Source organism: Battus philenor, unplaced genomic scaffold, assembly GCF_028537555.1.
Source record: "Battus philenor isolate CCGP_79_NKW_IND1 unplaced genomic scaffold, ilBatPhil1.0.hap1 SCAF_13, whole genome shotgun sequence".
Lineage (NCBI taxonomy): Eukaryota > Metazoa > Arthropoda > Insecta > Lepidoptera > Papilionidae > Battus > Battus philenor.
In genome coordinates, this window is record NW_027181675.1 from 2,175,072 (window position 1) to 2,198,899 (window position 23,828).

Genomic DNA, 23,828 nt, shown 5'->3' on the forward strand with positions numbered 1-23,828 from the left:
CCCGTATTCAGCTCCACTGCTTTCGCTGTTCTACTTATGGACGTTAATATAGCATATAACTCTAGAGCAACACTGTATATATTGAGTCAATAGAGGTACTTCAAGATAACTTCGATCTAGCGTCCGCCTCAGTCGCTGAAGCTAGTGGGAGATTAGGGTCCCCACCCTAAAAAACCGGGACTACGAAGGCCCCGCTTATGGTAGGGGAACATCCCCCTAAAGATATCAATTCTATCTATATCATAATAGAGACGTTTGGTAGGCAACCAAAAGATCGCAGTGTGGTATTAATAATCATTTTCATTATGATCCCCACACAACAGTATAACAAAAAGTATTAAAAAAATTTGCTTCACATATCATTTATTAAATACAGTATTTTATTGTTTATTAAATACAGGTGCTTCGTATAATATACAGGATGATTGGTTACAAGTGTAAAAGATTTAAATATGTGAATGTACAACCCTTTTTCAAAGCCAATATCTGAGAATTGCAATCGTTGGTCACGGATTTGATTCTCGAAATACAATCTTATACAGTTTACACTTTGTGCATTAATTATATAAGATTTCCGGTGTTAACAAATATGTTTTCAGATGATTGGCAGCAGCGACACTGCAATTGCCAATTTTGATTGATATATTTATAGGAGACGATTATTTTAAATTATGATTTCGAAAGTTGTGCGAGTTCTAATTTCAAAAATCTAATTCAGTTTAACACGAAAAAAAAACGCGACTTTATTTTCATTTAGCCGTTAAATCCAATTTTGTTTCGGGTCCCAGACGATGTTGCCAAAATAGAAATTGCTCGGTACATTAGGGCACATAATCGTGTACTTTTACTGTTATTAGTCTTATACCTAGTACACGTAGAGTATAACACAGCATTACTCCATTACAAAATGAAATTCCACTGCTTAAGATGAGATTGTTTTAAGTGGCCATTCCACTAAAGATTATTTAGTAATATTGTTATAGGTATTCTCATAGAGTTGTTATTACACGTATCTACATTTTTTAGCTTTTATTTAGGTAAACTGAATATTTTATTCTTAAATGTTTATAAACTAATTTTTAGATAAAATTTATTACAATTATTTATTCCGAAAGTTTAAAACACTCCTTAGATTAGTGACGACAGTATCGATTCACTGATAAACAGTGACGAAGACAGGCCTGCGGTTCTCAAATGTTGCAGAGTGATAATAGTGGACGTAATTAATAGAAATAAAGGTGAAAATATGTTGGGTAAGAAATTAAAGGAATAGAAAGGAAAGCCAAACACTAATGTGAAATAAATAAATAAAACAAAACAAAAGCTTATGTAAATAAGCAAAAATTGTGTTATAATTAAAGACATTATTTATTGTAAATTAAATTGCCATTCACTGTTCCATAAATACCATTAAAAACATACAATTGCTCTGACAGTTGAAGCTAGAAACATACGCCTAATTTCCTATAATTCCTAACTGGAGATACACTTTAAGCTAAGTTAGAATAATTGTCTCGTTAAAAGGAGACATACATCGAGTAAAACTTAAAGTGCGAGACACTTATAGTAACGGGACTCTGCTCTTAAAACGTTGCTACGTGCTATATGCCGCGCGACTGTGGGAACACTTCATGAGAAACCACAGGTGTATGTGTGGTGTATTTCTAACAATAAAAGTGTTCCATATGGAACAATCATTCTTCTTATTGCACACAACAGTGTTTCACTTTATAGTCAGGATAGAAAACTCTTTATTAATGTTTATCGTTGCCGTCGTTTCATTCCATAGAAGACCAATGCAAGGTATAGTCCTTCTGCAAATATATCTATGGGAGATATACCATAATCACCAGGCTTTCAAGGTGGGTTGACGATTTCAATGTTGTATTATGATACGCAGAAGTTGCTGCTATCGATCTTCTGTAAACTTGTTTCTGAGCAATGACAATACTAGTAACACTACGACTGAATTGGGTACATATATTTGTTAACTCCTGTTTTTTTATTCTCTTTTTGGCCCCTTTTAAACGGGGACCTCTATTACATTCCTCTTTTTTAGGTACTCAGGGAAAATATGTCCGCAATATTTTTTTTATCCTCCGCATATTTGTCGCATTCTATGTCATTACATTTCATACTTTATTTTATTTATTCCTATTATAGATATATATAGGTATCACTCCGGTACGTCAACAGAAGAATATAGGAAGTTCTCAATTTGATAGAAGCAACAATCAAATTGGGCTCCCCTATAGAATCTATAAAATCTCTCAAATAAAATCTGCGAAGATTTCAATCGCGTCCAGGTCTAAATGTTCTATATAAAGTGATGACTATGCAATAATACATTAATTTTTAATACAGGAATATGACTAATACTTTTTGGCATTACAAAGCTTGCATGGACAGACAGTAAACAATTATTAATTTTATTTACGAAGCTGCGTGTTTTAAAACCGCTTGTTTTGCATAAGTCATTGCATTAATTGACAAATAAATGTTACAGACAATCACCCTGTATATAATATAAAGTTAAAAATATAAAACGTGATTTCAAATATATAATATTTTTATGTAAATTAAGATATAAAAAAGAATAATAGAGATATATTAAATATTAAAATTTTCGTCCGAAATCTCGGGTAATCCATAAAAATTAGAAGGTACATCTCTCTAGTGGATTTAGTTAATAAAACCTTCCTTTGAAGATCAATTCCGGGTATTTTTGTTGATCTTCTCTAATTTACGTTTTTATCAAGTAAAAGGTTTGAAAGGTAATGGTTAAATTGAATAAATTAGCTTCAGTTGTGTTTTTAGTACATGAGCGATGTTAAATATTGCCGGTATTACAAATATAATTTTAATGATTACATCAATCTCCTTATAATATTCTAATAATAGATAATATTCAAAATTAAAAAATAATAAAGTTATTTAATGGAATCAGGCGTTACCTTGTAACTGTTTCATCCTGAGTAAGAAAAGGACCAATATTTAGCCACTTCCGCACATGCAGTGGTAGTCGTCCAACAAAGTGCACCGCCCGCCAGCCCGCTGATAAATGTGTATGCGACAAACAATGCGAATTACACAACCGCCACCGCTAAACCACTCAACACGTGTTTCATTCCTCCACGGGGCTTCTTCAGGAGTTATGTTACACCGATTAGTGCCTGTGTTTGGCAAAGTTATTGTATTGTACCAACGTAATTAGGAATGTAGACAAGAAAAGCTACATATGAAGGAAGACCATAACGTGAAAAATTTTGTGAAGGATGTGAGAAAAAGAGAGATGTATTTCGGAACGAAAAAAGCAGAAAAGCAATAAAATTAAAAAGTTAAAAAAAATTTACACCAATTCTACCGTCCCTGTCTCAAACAAAGCAGACGGAAAGAGTATTTTGAAAAAATATGTAGTATTTCATAAAATAATATTAAATATAAATTATTGAAAGATAATATATAAAAATAAAAATGAGAGTATTTGGAAATTAAATTATAAATAAAAAAAACAAGAAATGTAGTGAAGGATTGGTGACTGCTTGAATGAATGCTGTGAGAATAAGGGAAAATGTAAAGGATGAAAAAAGGAAGATAGAGATTATGAAGCATAAGAGAGAGAGAGTGTGTATAATAAAACAGAATTATGAAAAACATATTTGTTAATTTAGACCCTGTTTCAACAGTAAGGTAGGAATGAGAACGAGTATTAAAAAATAAAGGAGTCACACATATAAACTTAAATTTGACTAACAGTGTAATTATCTCCATACATACTACCGATTTAAGCGACTGCTATTACTTTTACGAGTACCATCAATGATTATTTAGCGTCGGAGATATATCAAATAATTCTCCCATCGCTTTTCTTGCATCAGACAACAAGACGCACGGATGCACTACATCTGTACACGTAATCTATTCAAAACTTGCAAAGTATTTTGATAATAATTTTACAGTGCGAGCAGCCAAGGAACAGAACAACATCATCATTTATTCCTATGTCACCAATAGGGCAGAGGGCGTTCACAATACGTCGCTAATTAACAACTTAATTTTTAACACCATTATTTTTAATCTTTATATAGTACACGTTCAAAAGTTATCATTCTATATTCTGAACACATCCCTATTATAAATCATTCGTTCATTCATTTTTTCCTATATCTCCAATATGGGGCATAGGGCGTTCACAGTACGTCGCCATCCCGAGCGGTCTTGATCCTCGCGCTTTACTTCGCTCCACGTCATTCCAACTGCCTTTACTTCTGCAGTGATCGTCCGCCGCCAGGTTTGCTTTGGGCGACCACGTCTTCACTTTCCTTGAGAATTCCATTTTAGGGCTTGCCTCGGTATCTGATCAGGGTCCCTTCGGAGCGTGTGGCCTTTCCAGTTCCACTTTTAGAGTAAACTTTTGTAGGTAAAAAGCTTAATATGAGAAAAATGGTTTTTAATATTAATCTCCAGACCATACTTACACCCGTAAGTAAATAGAACCTTTAATATTCTAAATGGAAAAGCTTTTTAACACACTTTGAATAAATTATATTGTAAAATCTCAAAGTATGAAATGACTTTTAGCTTAATGTTTTTATTTCAAACATCGACGGTTATTAATAGAGAATCCTATAAATATCTTATTACAAATAAATTACCTAGTATGCCGAGAATACGTCGAAGACAATTGGTAACGAAGACTTGGAGCCGACGCGTGATATCTTTGGTAGCCTGCCTAACAAAAAGTAACAATAGAACAACATAGTCTTTGTATAACTTGGATTGTAGGCTTCACACTAAACATCAGGATAGGTTAAATACTTTGCCTATAGTCGAAAAAAAAACCAACTAAAAGCAACTTATATTCGCACACACTCAGTAATAACATTTATATAATCCAATTTTAATAATCATATGACTCTACAACGCGGTTTCACCGACATATATAAGCGTAATATATGATGCTACTTTAATAATGGAGCGTATCAATTACTAGCATTAATTAATACTGAAGGTTTAATACATGCTTATCTTGATATGTTTTGGTCTTTAAGATGTATATATTATTGTATGATGTGTATAGATGTGTATTTATAAGAAGAGTGAGCAAGTAAAAAAGAACGTGGAAATGTTATTAATGCTAAAATTGTCTCTGTGTACCCAAGACGAGGGAATATACGAGTGGCAATCAAACATGGTGGCCGTTAAGAGAAAAAAACAATATCCCCTTTGATCACAACAACGGAGTAGTGGTGTTATATCGCAATAATAAACGATGGCCAGTGCCAAGGTACGTTTTGGTAAACTAAGAATCTGTGCTAATGTCTTAAATCAGGGATTTAAGACATTAGCAAAGTGAAGTCCCTGAAAGGCCCAAATGTTTTACTAGCATGAAATTTGTTAGATGTAAACTTTTTATTTTCACTTTAGCTATTATTAATATATAATATATCTTAACCCAAAAATAATATCACTCTATACTATAATATATATATATATATATACATATATATATATACATATATATATTATATATATTAAAATACTTCAATGCAAGCCATGATCACACCGAGCAGTTTACTCACTTTGATTGTACTTATATGTTAATTATGTGTATATCATGCTGTTTTTATTAACAAGGTTTATAAACATAAATTAAAATAATGCAAATAGCAAAAAGCGAGTACAAAAGTTCCAGACAACAATAAAAACTTGAAAGGTTTTTCCTTTACACTCTAAATGACTAGGAAAGATTAAACAATGGTTGATACATTCTATTCTAAAAACCAATTAATTTTAACTTTTTATACGAGCAGTCTGTACTCTTTTAAAGTTATTGCCAAGTTTATACTTAATATGTAAATCCCGAGACTAGTATTAGACAAACGCGTTATTTTTTAAAAATTAGCATATAGCTTGTAGCAGTTTTTATAGCCTGTTAAAAAATCCGGACTTTTATCCTCATTCAGATTACGTTAAATATTCTGTTAATCACTCCACGGCGTTAATTACCTGCAGAGCTCGTTAAGCATTTGGCGGTATTTAAGAATCGATTTCGAATAAGTGCTCTTATAAAGATTTTTCTTAAATCTAATTTCTTGTCTGTCCAATTTTGTTGAAAATTATTTTTTTAACAAGTTACACAGTTGACAGTTGACTTCGTTGAATTCTTCGAAAGAATTAAATAATATAAAATAACAGTATAACTTGATTTCTTTTATTAATTACCTTGCACACTAATATAGCAATTTCTAAAATTATATTGACAATTTGCATACTCATTAAAACATTACCAGTTACGCGTGATTACAGTTTCTTATATCTAACAACCCTTCATTTCGCTCCGCACTCAGAAAAATACATATTAACGTGATCCCGTTTTGCTATAAGCATATAGCGAGTACGCATTAAGCTTTCGTATAATATGTTAATATTAAGATAAAGACGTGTTCACACTGGCATTTAAATTAAAAAATATATCTATTTTTGTAAACAATCATCGTTATTTCAGTCAAAAAACATCCAGTGATTGGTTGAAAGCGGTTAGCGAAGTCTTCCGAAACGTCTTGTAAGCAATGGTTGGCTAAAGTTTAATGAGAAATCAGGTTCGAATCTTGACAACTACATAAGGTATAGACAAAGGTATTTGGGTGGAAAATTTTATTCACCATTAAAATTGGAGCCTTTTCTTTGGACAAAACTCATGACTTTTTTTTCAATGTTACGTCACAGATTGAATAAAAACAAGGATTTTATTCCTGTGAAAGCTATCAATGCTATACTACCGTGATTAAAAAGTTAGGTGACATTGTCATTTAAAACTCGCGGGCATTAGGAAGGCAGGCAATTTTTTTTCCTAGGTTGGCAGGACTTGAAGGAAGGCAGGAATTGAATATACACACTTCTGTGGAATAAAACTCAACCTTCTTCTTTCTAAAATGACTTATCGCTTCTATTTAATATTAATTTATTTATAATATATGAACTTCAATATAAAAGCAATAGTTTTAACATATAGTACAATCACATTTGTGTGATTTTAACAGAAACACGTTTAACAGTGTGTAGCCACCCTTATGCGTTCTGAAACCGAAACATTCCTGTGGTATTTGCCATGTAATTAAGTGCGAAGTAGCGAGCGAGAAATGACGCAGTGACATACAATTAATTATACCCGAGTGGTTCCGTAAAGGGCGTTTTAATCCGCCCGAAGCTTCTAATGCCTGGACGCACTCAAGTGTACCCTCACCTTTATGTTTAAGAGTAAACTTTTGTAGGTAAAAAGCTTTATATGAGAAAAATGGTTTTTAATAATAGCCTCCAGATCATACATACACTCGTAAGTAAATAGAACCTTCAATATTTTAAATGGAAAAGCTTTTAAACACACTATGAATAAATTATATTATAACATCTAAAAGAATAAAATGTCTTTTAACTTAATGTGTTTATTTCAAACATCGACGGCTATTGATAGAGAATCATATAAATATGTTATTAGAAATAAATTACCTACTATACCTTGAAACAGAAAAACGATAATGTCTTTGTCGTTTGAGCCCATAGATGCTCACTGCTGGGCATAGGCGTGCACCCAAGATATCTTAGGGGTATATACCGTAATCGCCAATCGGCGGTTTGGCGATCGTAGTGTGGTATTACGTTACGGAGAAAATACAGTTGCCAGTTTTTTGGAGGCTGTTTGAGAGTTGTAAATCCAACATAATTAATGCACAAAATCGGAACTGTCAATAAATGTATCCAAGAATCTCGATCGTCTTAGTACTCTATCACTGGTACTACCACTATTAAACTGTATATACATACATACATACTTATATATATGTATTTTTATATACATATATATATATATATATATATATATATATATATATATATATATATATATATATTAAAGTCAAACTTAATGTCCTTTAAGCATTTTCTACCAGATCAGTGCAGAAATAAAGGTAGGCAGTTGTTTAAATATCGAGATTAAAAAGGATTTGTATAGATCATTGGAAGAAAATACTTTAACTGTTATCTTCTTCTTCTCCTTTCTAGCACACTGCCAGGCACAGGCCTCCTCAAAAGATCACTGCGATGACCAGTCTTGCATTGCCCGCATCTAGCGTGTTCCCCAGATCTTAACTATGTCGTCGGTCGACCTATCTGGGGAGGCATACCTACGTCGCATCTATCGGCTGGTGGTTGTAACTTGAGAACTTTAAGTCTCTAAGGCCAACAGCTGCACGAGAGATGTGCCCCGTCTGCCACTTGAAACGCGCAGGTCTTGTATCTATATCGGTGCTCTTGGCTCTTTTTTGGATCTCCTCAATTCCGATCTGGTATCTAATACGTAATACACTATTTCTATATAAATGACACATACTGTATGTTCTGTTCTCACATACTGTGTATCTCAATTCGCTGCAGATCTCAATGAATCAGAATATAGTAAATATAGTAGTGCCTGGCATAAAATTAATTCATCAGGAGTTTTGATCACACTTCATATGTCCCCACTGTGGGTACACAGGACTTTTCTATGGAAAAGGTAGTCTAAAGGTTTTAAATTAAAATAGGAACGTTAAATCACAAAATAATATTATGAAAGTGTCGCAAGCTGACGACATTTTCTGTGTTTTAATAAAGGCTCACATCGAGTTTTCCGCCAAATAAACCGGCGTAAGATTAATAGTGAAAATAAAACACACAAGCTCCTGTAAATTTTCACTTTGTTTACATTAATATTACTTATTATTATTGACATCTTTTTATTTATTTAAATCGTCCCAATCTCTTATCATATTAATTTATAAAATTGGTTAAATTGTTTCTTTTTCTTTTCTTTTAGAGATCAAATCAGGTCATAAACCAAAACATATCTTTCCGGTTTTTAATCATATGCTGGTTTCCCTGTAGCTACAAGTACGAAATTACGAACTCTTTTGCCGAAAAATTAAAATTAAGTATTAACATATTCAATTTACACTTATATATAAAATGTCAAATTTTATAACTGGCCAGTTTGGTTAAAGAATAATATTTTAAAATTTAAAAATGGAACTCTTATAAATATTGCATAACCATTACATCGTTATGTTGTTGATTTTCACATATTGAAGGCAACTAATAATACTTTTCAGCGATTTATTTTATGGATTTCACACGTGAAAATTTTCATTGTATGTTTTATTACAATTTTTCTTACTATATATACACTGGATTGTGATAGTAGATTTTTTTTACTTTAATTTAAGCAATCTTTATTGTTCACCCTATAAAATTATTTACATAGCTTAGATAATGACGTCATTATTTTGCTACTATTTATAACTAGTTTAATGATCTCAAAGTATTTGAAATGCTTAAACAGTGATTTTAAAAACCTTCAACGAAGTATCAACAAATTCGGACTTTGGCATTGGTACAGGTCAAATTCAAAATGTTTTGCGACCTATGATCTAATATTTTAACCAAAGCTCAACTTGTCGCACATATTGGTGCCACGAAGTGATGTCGCAGTTGTATATATGTTATTTTAACTATGTTCTTTTTGAAATATAACATATAAAAAATGAATAGAAATTTCGTTCTAAATTTTGAGTACGTACAATGCAATTTAAACCATAATAAAAATATATAAACCATAGTCTTTGATCCCTGTTTAGTAATGTTTTTATTTTTTTTCATTGTTTGACTATAAATCATTATATGTTCTTAGTGAGATAGTTATAAGGTAATAACTGTCACTAATTTTATATTTCTAAGCTTCTAAGTTTGTACTTTCTTACTGCATTTTGTTACTATTTATCTGCCAAAAAAGTAAATAAATAAATACATAAAAATGAGGAATTTTGTTCCGATTATTAGTTGTAAGTATAAATCGAGAAAAAAAAATTCGTCGAATAGCGAATTCATCGATGCAAAATAATCATTGCCATCCGACCGCGCAAGTCGAACATAACGTTTACTTACGAAGGTTGATTCTATCCAAGACGTAAATCCTGGGACCGCATTGGCCAGGACATAAAACTGCATGGAGCCTCTGCATTTTACGACGCCGTACCGACTCCGACAATCATAAAGTACATTTTATTATTTTCAGAGCGTATATTCGATAAAAACTATAACAAGGCATTTGTAAAGTTATAAACTCGTTTTAAATGGTCGGTAAAGATTTTAGGTCTTCTGGTTAATGAATCGTGTGTTTGCTTTGTTAGTAGAACATAGAATGTAGCAAAATTTTTACAAGCCAATAATAAACGTTACAAAAAAATCTTCTACAAGGCATGGGCCTTCCTGAAAGATCTCCACGATGACAGGTCCTGCACTGCCTGCATCCAGTGATCTTCCTGTGATCTTAACTATGCCGTCGGCCCATGTAGTGGTGGGTCTACCTGCACCACGTCTACTGGCTTGTGGTCGCCATTCAAGAAATTTTCGGCCCAAAGGTTTTCACAAGCGATGTGCTCCGACCACTCCCCACTTCAGACAAACAATTCTTGAAACTGCTTTGGTGATTGTGGTTCTTCCGTGGATGTCCTCATTTCATTTCAATCTCGCAACGAGACTGAGATCATAGCATACGGTCTTATCGCTACATGTGTAGCAAAGGAGTCATGTGAAGACATTCAGCGGATTATTCTAGAAGCATCTAAGTCTAAAGTAACAGCTTATATAGGTAGATTTGAACATTTCAAATGAAAGAACACGTCATAATTTTTTAATATTAATACACGGAAAATGAACAAAGAAGTAAGCAAACGACAAACGATCGAAACACAAAGAGACAACTCTGCCAAATTTGGCACAAATGGCACAATGGACGCAACTCCAATGACTACATATAATCCCAACAAGTGTCCGACTCTCAACGTAACAAAGCACGCGGTCGCAAATTTAAAGACGTTTAATCACAAAGAACCAATATTAAATCTTGGGATTCAAGAAAAAGGAAATGTATTGTATATAATGTGTCTAAGAGTAGAAGGCGATGCGAATCCCTTCGTTTGCTTTAGCCTAGATCTACCCAGGCTGCCCTTTTGCCTTAGGACAAATATGTCCGGAAATAACTCAACCTATATTTTATTGAATATCTCTTCTCGTTCAAAATACTTTTCATTTTAATCTGGATATATAGCAGATTATAGACAACAATTTGCGAGAAAAAACATTGTAAAGATTTGTTTTCCGAACGAAAAATACAGTATATACAAACTAAAACTCATCACTCAATCTTCTTAAAGTAGTTGCATTGTAGTGTGTCTGGAAAACCTTTGGCATACGAGATATATAAAGTATGTAAATAATAGCAATGAGAATAAAAGAAAATGTGAACGAAGGAAGAAGATGGAATGCCAGATATTATGACGGACTAAAGAAGAAAAATAAATTAAACTATACTCAAAAACTTAGTGAAATCAAAGCCTCCGTCTCATTAATGATAGAAAAACGAGTGGTCCACAAAAACAGAACCTTAAAAATTTTAGGATTCTTTCTTCTACATTTTAGATATTTTTGAACAAGAAATACATTATTGTATACATGTGATATATAAAATCTTATAATGGTGTATGTACGAATATAAATGTTTTTAAAATTCGAATTACTAGGTAATAAAATTAATTATTGGTTTACTATCTATCCCTGTAGACTTTTTACCTCTAGAAGTTATTGATCTATCGCACTCCAATAGTATAAATAAACTAATGAGACATATTTCATAGTGACTACTTCAAACAAAGCCATTGAAAATAGGTCTAAAACTTTTAGATGTATAACTTTGGTAAAAATGAACAAATTAATATATTTTATTAGATTGAAATTTGATTCTGAACTGTTGATATATAAGGTACGATACATTTTTTGTTTATGGCAACCACACGGGGAATGTATTGCACTCACTATTTTGGTGCGATACATTCTCCGTTGGGTATGTGGGAGGGGGGGGGGGAGGTCTAGGTCATTTTGCGCTTCCTACTATTAAACTACCAACGATGTTTCTACTTCATTGTTATACGAAGGCATATAGAAAGGAAAATCTGTTTCTCTCCTTTCTAGAAAAGGACATGGATTAATGACTCTCTTTAGATCAAAGATCAAACTTCCTAGCCAGAAAGACTAAGAGAACATATACTAACAAATCTGCTCTTCTGTCAATCTACCGTCAAAAATAATTCATTTTTAAAATAATAGCATCCTCACAGTGCGATGCAATCCCACATTACTAGGTGCTACTTCACTGGGTAAGAAGATCACCTCTCCCTCTGAGACTCCATCTTCGCAGCAAACGCACCTTCTTTAGCAATTCAACTGCTCTTCTCCCAAATACGTTTCAGGCCCAAATACAATAGCTACATTAGGCTTGCCCTACGCATCTTAGGTTGTATTCAGATTATATAAGAAATATATTTGTGATCTAACCTTACGGCGAAGAATAATCAGTACTCTCTATGAGAAAGTAATTGTAGCTCTACGATTGCACAATTAAGTTAGGATAAAGAAAGAACAAAAAATGAAATCTTTTAAATAATTGTTAAATTTAATTGTAGCTTTGTAACCGACGTTTCTTTTTTTACATTGTACTGCTTGTACGAGTAATAACAGCTTCTTGCTAATGTCTTTGATGAAAAAACACGCAGGTGTATTCGATTTAAAAATATCAATATTAGGTTTAATCTGAACTGAACCTTTATCGTTATATTAGATGTGACATCATCGGAAGTGGTTCATCTTTAAACAGCCTGATCCTCAAATTTAATTAAAGCTTTCTGGCAGATCGTAAATAGAAAAATAATTAAAAAAAAAACAGACATCAGAACATAATTCCTACAACGCAACTTTTAATAATTCTAAAGAAAATAAAATTATATGTCATATTGTCACTATTAGAGTAAGCCCGTACAATATTGGAGACAACGGTAAAGTAATATAATAATATATATAATTAGGAGGAACATTCAAAATGGACTGAAAATTTAGACAAAGCTGTGAGAATATATATATATATATATATATATATATATATATATATATATATATATATATATATATATATATATATAAGAAAGGGATTCGTATACAGGTCAAATTGTAAAACGCACGGAAGGAACTACGAAAAAGATTTCTGCCAACGATCATTTTTCTTTGTCGTATAAAAGCCGAAATGTCTCGCAACAGATCAAAGAACTGCATACCGATTCATTTATTTTTGCATCCGCACCGACCTGATATTTAAACAAAGTCATTGGCATTTAGAAAAGGACATCGCGTTCTTGTTTTATTCTTAGAAATGTAAGCAAAAGCCATTGTTATATCAAAATGTTGTTTCTGATTTTTCAATAGAAATACTACGCATGTTTATTCACTGAAACGTGTTTCTAGTAATTCATTTGCAGTCGAATTTCTTGCTGAAAATAGCTTATTTTAAAAATATTTCTGCCGGAATTCAACCAATTCAATAACATCATGTTTTTACACGTTACGTCTTATTTCGATCACTTGTATATTTTACGATTTTCGTCACAATAGATATATATGTGTTGCCAACGTCCTTGCACTGAATTCACTGCTGGAAATTCCGACCTGAATTTTTTCGGTCTGGCAATGAACAATTTTAAGAAGACAAAATTCTATTATGAAATTATTTGGCCAGACAAAAATGTATTTGCAATTTATTATTACATATTATTCGATACTAAATATGTTTAAATATTAGATGGACAGGAAAGTAATGTCGTTTCTGTCGACATATTTTATTGTAAAACAGATTGACTTTTACCGCACCTGCATTGAAAATTTTGATACTAGAATGCAAAAGGTATATATAACAAAGATGAATATATTGTTGACTACAAATAAAAACTTGTTAAAAATATAACCTTGTGAATTTAACTTAGGAAAGCAACATAACTTTCCGGTCCCTCTAATACAAGGTTCATCTTCCACCACACATGATTTTATGTTAAAGCATTATTGCGCGTTGGAATTGAAATTCGAACGCCGATTTGGATTCATACGCCATCAGTGATGTGGTTGCTGTCGTTGTGTTAAGGTCCTGTGAATATACATACATATATACATATATATACACATATATATATATATATATATAAGCTCTTCATAAGCAATCACAAAGAATTATAGATTTTGTTTGCTAAATTATAAATAAATACTCTTTTCATATATCACTATCCTTGCTACGAAATAAGAACGAATACATGCCTGAATTGTAATTTAACTCCGCGAAATGTTTATAAATATTCTATAAGACTTAGAAATATTTATGAATAAAATTTTAATCAGTCATAAAGCCTGAGAGTAACTTGTTCTACTATCACATGTATTATACGAGTTAGTAAGAAAATACCCCTTTAGGGGTTATTATGGGATCTTCACAGATGAAGGTTGTGTAGGAACCCTCGTACATTTAACTTATAGGATCTCAATCTGTTACTGGTATCTATTAAATTTATATATATTCCCTCATTATATATACAAAGGCATAGTATACATGTTAGTTATGGGTGTTAAGCTTTTTAACGAGTGAATATAAAGTTTATTTGCCAGTGAAAAGCTTTTAAACTTATTTACGATCACCTTTTATAAAATAATCACTATGAAATATAAAATATTTATACTAGAATGCGACAAACCTATTACCCCTGTCAGTATATACTCTGTACAGATAGATGATTAGCAATAATTTTTGTTTTTTTATTATTTGATTTGTTATTTATTAAAATATTTTTGGAAACCATATATAGAACACAAATGAGATACACATTCACCCATTTTATTCTTTTACACGTATAGCCAATAATTCTGTACAGATTATATAATTATATCTAAATTTTAAAATTTAATAGAAACTTTCAACTGAAATACAGCCAAGCATATTGGCGGCACTTGGAATGTCTTAAATATATATTATAAAATAAAGAATTAGTATTAAAGATATATTTTAAAAAGTAGAAATGTGTAAAAAAAATTATAAGGTTACTGTCAATTGGCGATAGAGGTATACACGTGGGTTTAAGATAATAAATAGAGATGACGTTCGACTCTATATTCTTTTTATGACGTATATTATTGATCATTTATGATGATCATAAGTGGATATGAAAAGTTGATGATGTAGAGCTTTCTGCGACATTGTGATGTATAGTAGTTTGTGTTACATCTAAACGAATGCATTGCGAACGTGTCCAATGACCTTTCGAAGTCCAAAAGTAAATGTGACGGTAGAGAAATAAATCGCCACAGGCCGAACGGTTGCTCTAAAAATATACATCGTTCCCGGTGTCGAATTGCTGCTAGTATAGAAGCGCAGTCGAAAGCGCGCACACCGCCCTGTGATAACCAACTAGTCTGAACTCTACCACTATGTCAAGTAAATAGCCAGTGAATAATACCCTGAGATATAGCTTTGTTTTCGCTTGTGTTAATTGGATTTTTTTACATTGTTCTCATGTTGTTCTGTAAGTATGCTTTTGTTCTGAATTCATTGCCATAAAATACTCTCACTTTCTAACAACTGCGTATTTGATATAAATTTAAACGTGGAACAGTTTTTATTAATAACATTTTTGTGTGTTTTTAAGTTATTTTTCTTACCTTAGTTTTTATGAATTTCTCGCCGGCTCTTCTCAGTAAAACTGCTTAAAAATACTCTTTGTTGATCAAGACTAAAAAAATATTATTTTGATAGGTAAATATTAATTTAAAATCTTAAACGATTGTCTAGCTATATATGGAATTATCAAAACCAACATGACAAGACAATTTGACACACGACATTGTTTTGACTAAATTAAAAAAATAAACTAACATTGTTCTGTATATGGAAACTTTTAAATAATGTTTACATTTTAGACATACTTTATTATTGAGTATGCTATTGTAATTACATGAAATCGAATATCAATTTTTAAAGCTGGCAACTTATCAAATCTTAGTTGCGATTTCCAAATTCAAATTTAAATTAACATACTTTAGTTTTATGATTGATCATTATTAAGTTTTGCGTGTCATTTTAATCTAACATTGTTATTGTTGAAACTATGAAATAAATCACTAATAATGCATGCATGTAAATCTACAGATTAAATATTTTAGTTTCTAAATTTTTGTTGTTTTTTTATAACTACTTTACTATTATGTAGTATATATAACGTGTTATAATTAATATATAAAATCTAAATTGTATTATATTGCATCCGGGGAATAGAACCCGCGAGCTTCGATAGCAAGTCTCAATACTCTACCAGTGAGCTACCACTGCTCGCACGACTTTCCGTATACATCATAAATGTATTCAAAATGTAATTATTACTGCTATTATTTTATTTATTTAAAGTACATACAAGATGTTCGAGTGATAGGATTTAAAATCCTTATTTAACTTATCTTCGTGTCAAATTATAATAGTTCAGCTTTTAGATTTCAGCTCTACTGCATTGTTCCATTAGTTTTAGCCAGTTGACGTCGACTGAAACGCATAGGCCTCGTCCAAGATATCAATAACAAATTAAATAAAAAATTTAAATTATTTGTTTACAATCAAAACAAATATTTTCCTTTAAATTCTATAGGATTATTGTTAAACTAAATACAGTACTGAAGATGAATTTAATTCATTTTTAAAATTACACTTTATATCTATGAACATAAGACATAAAAACGTATATTTATAACAATGTGTTATGAGCCTTTCGGAAACTAAACAGCTGGTCTCTTAAATGACACTTAACAACGTTTTATTTACAATATAATATGACCTAGCAAATGATTATATTAACCAAAATCCACTCATTTTAATCAATATAAAAATCTTATATAACGGAATTCCGTATATTATACTGCGGTAAAGGATAGGATTTCAAAAACAAATAATTGAAATTTTTGGTACAAGACAGAATTTTAAAAGAAAATATTGTGCGGCATACCACAGATTAAAAAATCATAAACATATCACTGAGATATATATTGAGACAGGATTCCACAGAATTTTTAAAACAAAACATTGTACGGCGTTATTGGACTTACTTATAAAACAAGTTATTATTCTCATTTAACTAACAGAACGCTAGGTGATATTTAGCTGTAATATTATCTAATATATACTGTCACAAAGAAGAGGATTCGTTTCTTTCGGAAGTTAGAAAAATGTTATTTATATGAAAAAGAATGTTGCCCAGTTACTAAAATGTTATTATCAATATTTAGTTCTGCAAATCTTCATAAAGCCTTGATTATGGATTTTTTTGCATTATCTTTTTTATAAATAGCGTTTAGAAATTAAAAAAAATTAACACAATTATTACTCGTGCTTTTGAACACAAATAATAATTTTTCTGTTTTAGTTTAGTTAAGTTTTGTAATGTTGCCAACATACTCCAGGTTTTAAACTAAGACAGATGTTGGAAGCCCTCTACTAAGCGAAGGACTTTTCCATACATTTCCGACAGAATCGATTTGAAAAGGCTTACATCTAGCGTGTTTAGATGAATTTAAATTTACTATAATTTATATTAAAAGTAATAATTCTTATTTATTTACTGAGACATGTGTACTGTCTTCAAATGTTTATATATTTTTTTTGGTTCTTGGCAGTCGTACGACATTTCTATGTTAACACAACCACTTCTTGTTAAGAGAAATGACCTACACTTTTTACTTAGAAAGTTACCTCAAATGCGTAACATCGCAAAACACTATCGAGCTTTCAAAATGTCGACTGCTGATACAGCCCCCACCGCGTACTTGCTGCCACCTAAATTAATAATAAAGAAACCATGAAAGCAAATTAAAACAATTACAATCAGTTTTCAGACTGCTATGACGATGCCTATAAAGGATAAGAAAATACATTCATGTGACATAATGTCATACATTTTTTTTCAAGTCCACTTTTGCTAAAAAACATTACAGCGGAATTACACAAAATAATTCCCCAATCTCCTTTCTTCTATCGGAATAATAACATCCATACTGGGTTGGAACTCCTACTCGCACTAAGTGATTTGCTAATATTTTTACAGTGTGAATAGCCAAGGAGTGGAACATCCTACCACCGTCTTTGTTTCCAGATAATTATAACTTAGTCTTCAAGACAAGAGTGAATAGGTTTCTTCTAAACAAGCATGTAGCATTGTAGACCTCGTCATTGTTTCTTTCAGACGAAACAGAAGTCAAATGCTTCGCCTATGTTGGATATAAAAAACTTCAGAATCCATCTCATGCCTTGCAAATCGTTTAGTTACTATAGGCTGATTTTCTGTTGACCTTAGCGCCTCTCAAAACTACAACGGATTATGGCAGATAAAGTTTTAGTGAATGAGTGTGAGTGTTCTTAATATTTTCCTTCATCTAGATATCATCTTTTGAGAAATTCAAAGTTTTCTTTCCTTAAACTAAATAAAGATTTTTTTTGACGTCACACCACAGACAGAAATATTTCTTACGTATGGTACATCATACATAAATTACGCAATGATAATATATTGTAAAAAGCGTTTTAAAAATTCGGATTACTATTTGCTTAAATTAATTATCGTTTACTATCCCTACATGTCTTGTGTCCGCCAGAAGTAAATGGCCTGTCGATTTTCAATAGGAAAAAAATAAATTTATGTAAAATATTTCAGAGCGCTCAATTTATACAGAATGATTTGTAATGGGTATAAAAACTATAAAGTCTTTTACTGAAAAATATGGTCTACATTCTCCCTTTTACAACTAGTGTTCCTATATCCAATCAACATGTTTATTTATTTACTGAAGTAATTGGTTTGAATCAATTTTACCATATATATATATATATATATATATATATATATATATATATATATATATATATATATACTGACATGTATATATACTGAAATACATTTAATTCGGAAATGTTTTTTTATAAATATTCTAACACTTTTTAATAATAAATTTTTATACGACACCAGCCAAATACGCAGAAGTACAACGAAACAAGTACGCGGACATTGTTCAAAATAAACCTGACGCTCTCCGGGAGATAAACAGTGCTGGTACGTCATTAAATTAAAATTACCCGCGCCGACGAAAATGTTGCCTTGAAAACTCCCGCGAAAACATACCGCGGCGGTTGTACAGCTGGAAATACTCTGTCGTTACATTTGAAGTTTGTAGTTTTTGAAGATACGAGACCCTACATTCCTGAAACTGTGTAAAAAATTGAAAAAGATATAATAAAACGAAATAAGACTTGAGAAAAATTGTTAAACCAAATAAAAAATAAATGGTTAACAAAATAAAAACTGTAAAACAAAATTTTGTAAAATAAAAGAAAAAAATAAATGAATTTTAAAACTGAGGAATTAGGAGACGAAAGACTGTGAATGGGGAAGGAAAGAAGAATGAAATAACTTAAGATGAATGGATATAGAGTGCGAAAATAAAAAAGACATGAAAATTTTCAAATAAAAAGATAGGGGAAAAAATAACCCTTAATAATGAGTGCCATAAAAAAGATAAAAAAATAATATAACCCAATCTAAGATCATATCATAACCATCGTAATAAATTCAATTATACAACGTCCACCACTGGACAAAGACTTTCCTCATAGATCTCCAATAAACCAGGTTGAAAGCTGAATTCAGTGTTTTCTTTGTCCGTGTTTATTTTTTCATTATGAGGTAGGTTCTTCAAAAGATATTATACAGCCAAAAGTAGTACTTTCCGATTCAAGTTACATTTCTTTTTATACTTTTTCCATTGATGTTGGTGGTCAGAGATATTGCTATATACACACTCTTTTATCGAACTAATTGATATCACAACTAGGTTACAGAACCTAGTTCAACTGTTACATATATATTAATTATCCTAGACATATAATATATAGTGTAATCGAGATATATTACAAAAATACGGTGTCCAATTTGAAATGATTGATGATGAAATTTAAATGAATCACCTTTAAAGTCTTTACTTTGGTTAGCGATTCACTTATTCCAATGTTGATTCCATTACTGAAAGCACTTCTGTCATGATTCTGTTGGAAAGCTCTTCATTTTCATTGTTGAAGCTCTTTTAGGGTCAAAATGATTTTCTCATAGCTCATTTTTAATTTTTAGACGCTCTAGAAATCGCAAGCTAAACCCGGGGTGTAAAGCGATTGTGGGCAGACTGTCGTATTTTTTTGCCAAAAACTTCCTAATCAGTGACTATGTGGAACGGTGCATTGTCGTTATGGATAAGGAAGCCTTTAGCACATTTTGCGGATCTGTTTTTTCCCTTGTAATATTTGGTGTTTACAGTCGATAACATTGGAGCAAACATCGATCGCACTTTCGTTGGTTTTTTAGGTCGAAAGACACCCCAACCTTTGCTCATACTTAACCAACTGATTTCCGCTTTTGATTCGGTCATTTCACTTGTAAACAGTCTTTAAAGTCACGACATTATCAACATAAATTAACTTTAATATTTAACAAACTTCTTTAGCACTTTTTTGCAACAAAAAAAAACCTTATGTTTACGCCTTCTTTGAAATCCATGATGCGCGACAAATAAAACGATATATTATATATGATATATATTATATACCTTCACTCTTCTACCTATAGAAGTTAAAATAAAAATAGCTAGATAAACTGATCTGCCTCTATGAGCAATATTAGAAGAAAGAGGGGGATAAACTGTTCATCCTGCCCCATTTTCATCAATTCTTCTAGAAATTAATAAAGTTAAAGAAGGGGGTAAAAGTCAAAATCTTATATTATTTATTCGGGGGAAAGCTCTATCAGGAGCTCCTAATATTAAAGAAACTAATCAATTACCAAAATCTCCGATTATAATTGGTATAACTATAAAAAAAATTATAATAAAAGCATGAGCTGTAACAATAGTATTATAAATTTGATCATCTCAACTTGTTCAAATTTTCTACAGACTCTCAATCATACCATTGAACGTATTTATTCAAATATAGTAGTTCGTAGAACATAAATTCTTTCACCATATTTTTTAATCACACCTCGTATATAATGTATATGTTACAGTTTACATTAAAATACTTATTTGTTTGGAATGACTTTATTATCTGTATAATTATTTTTGTTTCTTGATCATTTCTTACTCTACTGAACAAAGGACAATGGGTTACTACGTGTATTACTTAGGCTCTCTTCTGGGTTACATGCCGTACTTGCAGCTTATATTAGCCACATAAAAAATAATCGAAATTTCTCCAATCATAGACAATTAGTTAGGCAGTACTTAGTATATATCAAATATAAGCAATAAATAATATTTGTTCAGCTTTCACAGTATTTTCCATAAATAGAATCTTAACGTTTTGTATAAAATATTTGACAATAAACAATTTGTCAATATACATCACGTCTTGTCTTGGTGGAAGCAGAAAATGATCGTCAATCATTCGGCTAGCGATGGATTGTCTGTTCCATAGAACGTTCTAGTAAGTCCAGCGGCAAAGATCAGCTGATTTCTTTGTAGAGCGAAATGGTTATCTCTTAGTGCTCTAACGGCTTCATAATAGCGATGGAGGACATATAAAAACCGAACAGAGACAAAAATATCGTTTTAGTTTTTGACGCGCCAAATAAAATGCCGGTTACGAAACGTAGAGTATGTTCACGATAAGAAAATAGTGAAAGCTGAAACTTTTTTTTTAAAAGCGCTATATACAATAGAGAAGGTATATGATATTGTGTAGCATTTGTTTTTTATACGTTTTCGTGTTATTTTTACCTTTTCCATGAGTTTAAATATATATATATATATATATATATATGTTCGTACGTACCAAATAAAAAAAATCTTTCTTAATGTAAAAAATGTATTTTAATTGTACACGTTTACATTATATTTAACTTGAATAATTGATACAAGAATGTTAAAAGAGGTAATGGTAACAATAAACTACCACAAAACGTATTAACAGGAAGGTAAAGGCAATTATCATATCGCTCCAATCTCATAAATATTCTTAAAATATTATCCTGTACATTGCTTAAAGAAAACATACCGTATCACAAGGAAATAGGGTTCGATATCGCTGGCGACTAAGTCCCGGTGTTTCGGGAGCCGTGTGAAAACGCAGACGGTGTTTCTATTTATAAAAATAGTCGAACTTCTGCTGAATTTCACAGTTCGAACCAAATGGAGAATCTCTCAACCGTGCCGTATTTACATCCACGTGTTTTTAAAATCAAATTGCAAAAAATTACTTTAACAATAATCGAGAGTGAAGTATTTGTACAAAAATAGAAGTGTGATATAAAAGAAATGTAATAAACGAAAACAATTGACCTATAAAATCAAATCCAGTGTCGTGGTGTGACGTAAAATGTATTATTATTAAATTTCAATCAAATTATTTTTACTCAAAAACAAATACGATTTACAAATATCACTCCTTAATCCCATCCATCACCACTGATAAACGTAATACGTACGATAACGTAACGTAATCTTTTTTTTAAAAGTCTCTCATCATCATCATCTGTGTCGGACTTCAGCGGTATATACTGCTTCGGCTATCGGTATCAGGCTTGGTTTGGACCTGATGAACAGCAAATGAAACTGCGGCTTCATGGTCACTGTTTATCCACTTTATCGGTGAACAAAAGTTTTCTAAGTCATCACCGTCTTTTAAGGCGAGTGGACGGATAGAAAAAATAATCATCCATATAGATATATTAATAGAACGCACAGTTGGGGATTCCTGTTAGGGTAAATACTTTCTACAATAATATATTTCAATGAATACGCGAAGCCAACACGACTCCGATAACATGTGAGAAAATCTATCACAAGTCATAGAGGTATACTTCAATGCATAATCCTCAAAGATATCTATGGGGGTGTTTACCATAATCGCCACGTTAGGTAGGCGAGTTAGCGATTGCAATGTGGTATTATGGTACGAAGGGAACTCTGCTTCCCATCCTCTGGAAACTTTTGTTTAACTAGTGGCAATTATATATATAATTAATGCACAAAGTATAAATTATACAAGATGGTATTCCGGTAATTGAACCTGGGAACTGTGATCCCAAATCTCAATCCTCTACCGCGCACTGCATTGAGAAACTTAATGTTAATGTTTTTAAAAACATCTGAAATTATACTACAGTATAATTCTTATATAATCTATATCTATACTAATTAAACATATTAATATATTAATCAATATAAAAATGATGCTTCGAAATATATTTTTTACAAACGTATAAGAATTTCATATATTTCTTATTATATTATTATTTATATCATAATTTAATATTTTTAATATAAAAATCTCATTTATTTCTTGACTTCGCATGAATATGAATATAGTTAATCATAAATAGATTTCGTTAATTTTTTATACTAGCTATCACCTTTTTGAGCATTATTGGTGAAACTTAATATATTAGGTTACAGTGTCTTTATAATTCTTACCAATAGTAGTAATATTATATTATCTTTCTACTTGTATAGTGCTTTCCAGTCTTGTTCTGACTTTGATTTTAAATCACCCACCGTGTATTTCGACATTTTCTCTGTGATCTCCCTAAAAATATTTTAACGAATGATAATACTTCTTTCCAGATACCTAGGAACAAAGATTAGGGTTAGAAAACATGGAGCAGTTCGAATCGCTGTTGACGTGCTGTGTTTGCTTGGATCGGTTCAGAAACCCAAAGCTGCTACCATGTCAGCACAGTTTCTGTATGGAGCCGTGCATGGACGGCTTGGTTGATTACGTGAGGCGGCAGGTACGTTAACAATATCTTCTTTATTCCTTCTAGCATTTCTTTTCTCTTTACCAATCTCTT

At 31.5% G+C, this 23,828-nt stretch overlaps 1 protein-coding gene across 3 annotated transcripts in view; it reads left to right on the forward strand.

The window, feature by feature from the left end:
• The window catches only part of tn (tripartite motif containing protein thin), a 70,026-nt gene that overhangs the window by 32,363 nt on the left and 13,835 nt on the right, over positions 1 to 23,828 (forward strand). For 2 of the 3 annotated variants that reach the window (XM_068776959.1, XM_068776961.1), the window contains exon 4: positions 23,602 to 23,768. In XM_068776959.1, coding sequence (XP_068633060.1) covers positions 23,634 to 23,768 — 135 coding nt within the window. In that variant the 5' untranslated portion in view covers positions 23,602 to 23,633. Of the gene's footprint in view, positions 1 to 15,340; positions 15,483 to 23,601; positions 23,769 to 23,828 lie in introns of those variants that run through there. The other variant, XM_068776960.1, reaches the window with a different exon arrangement.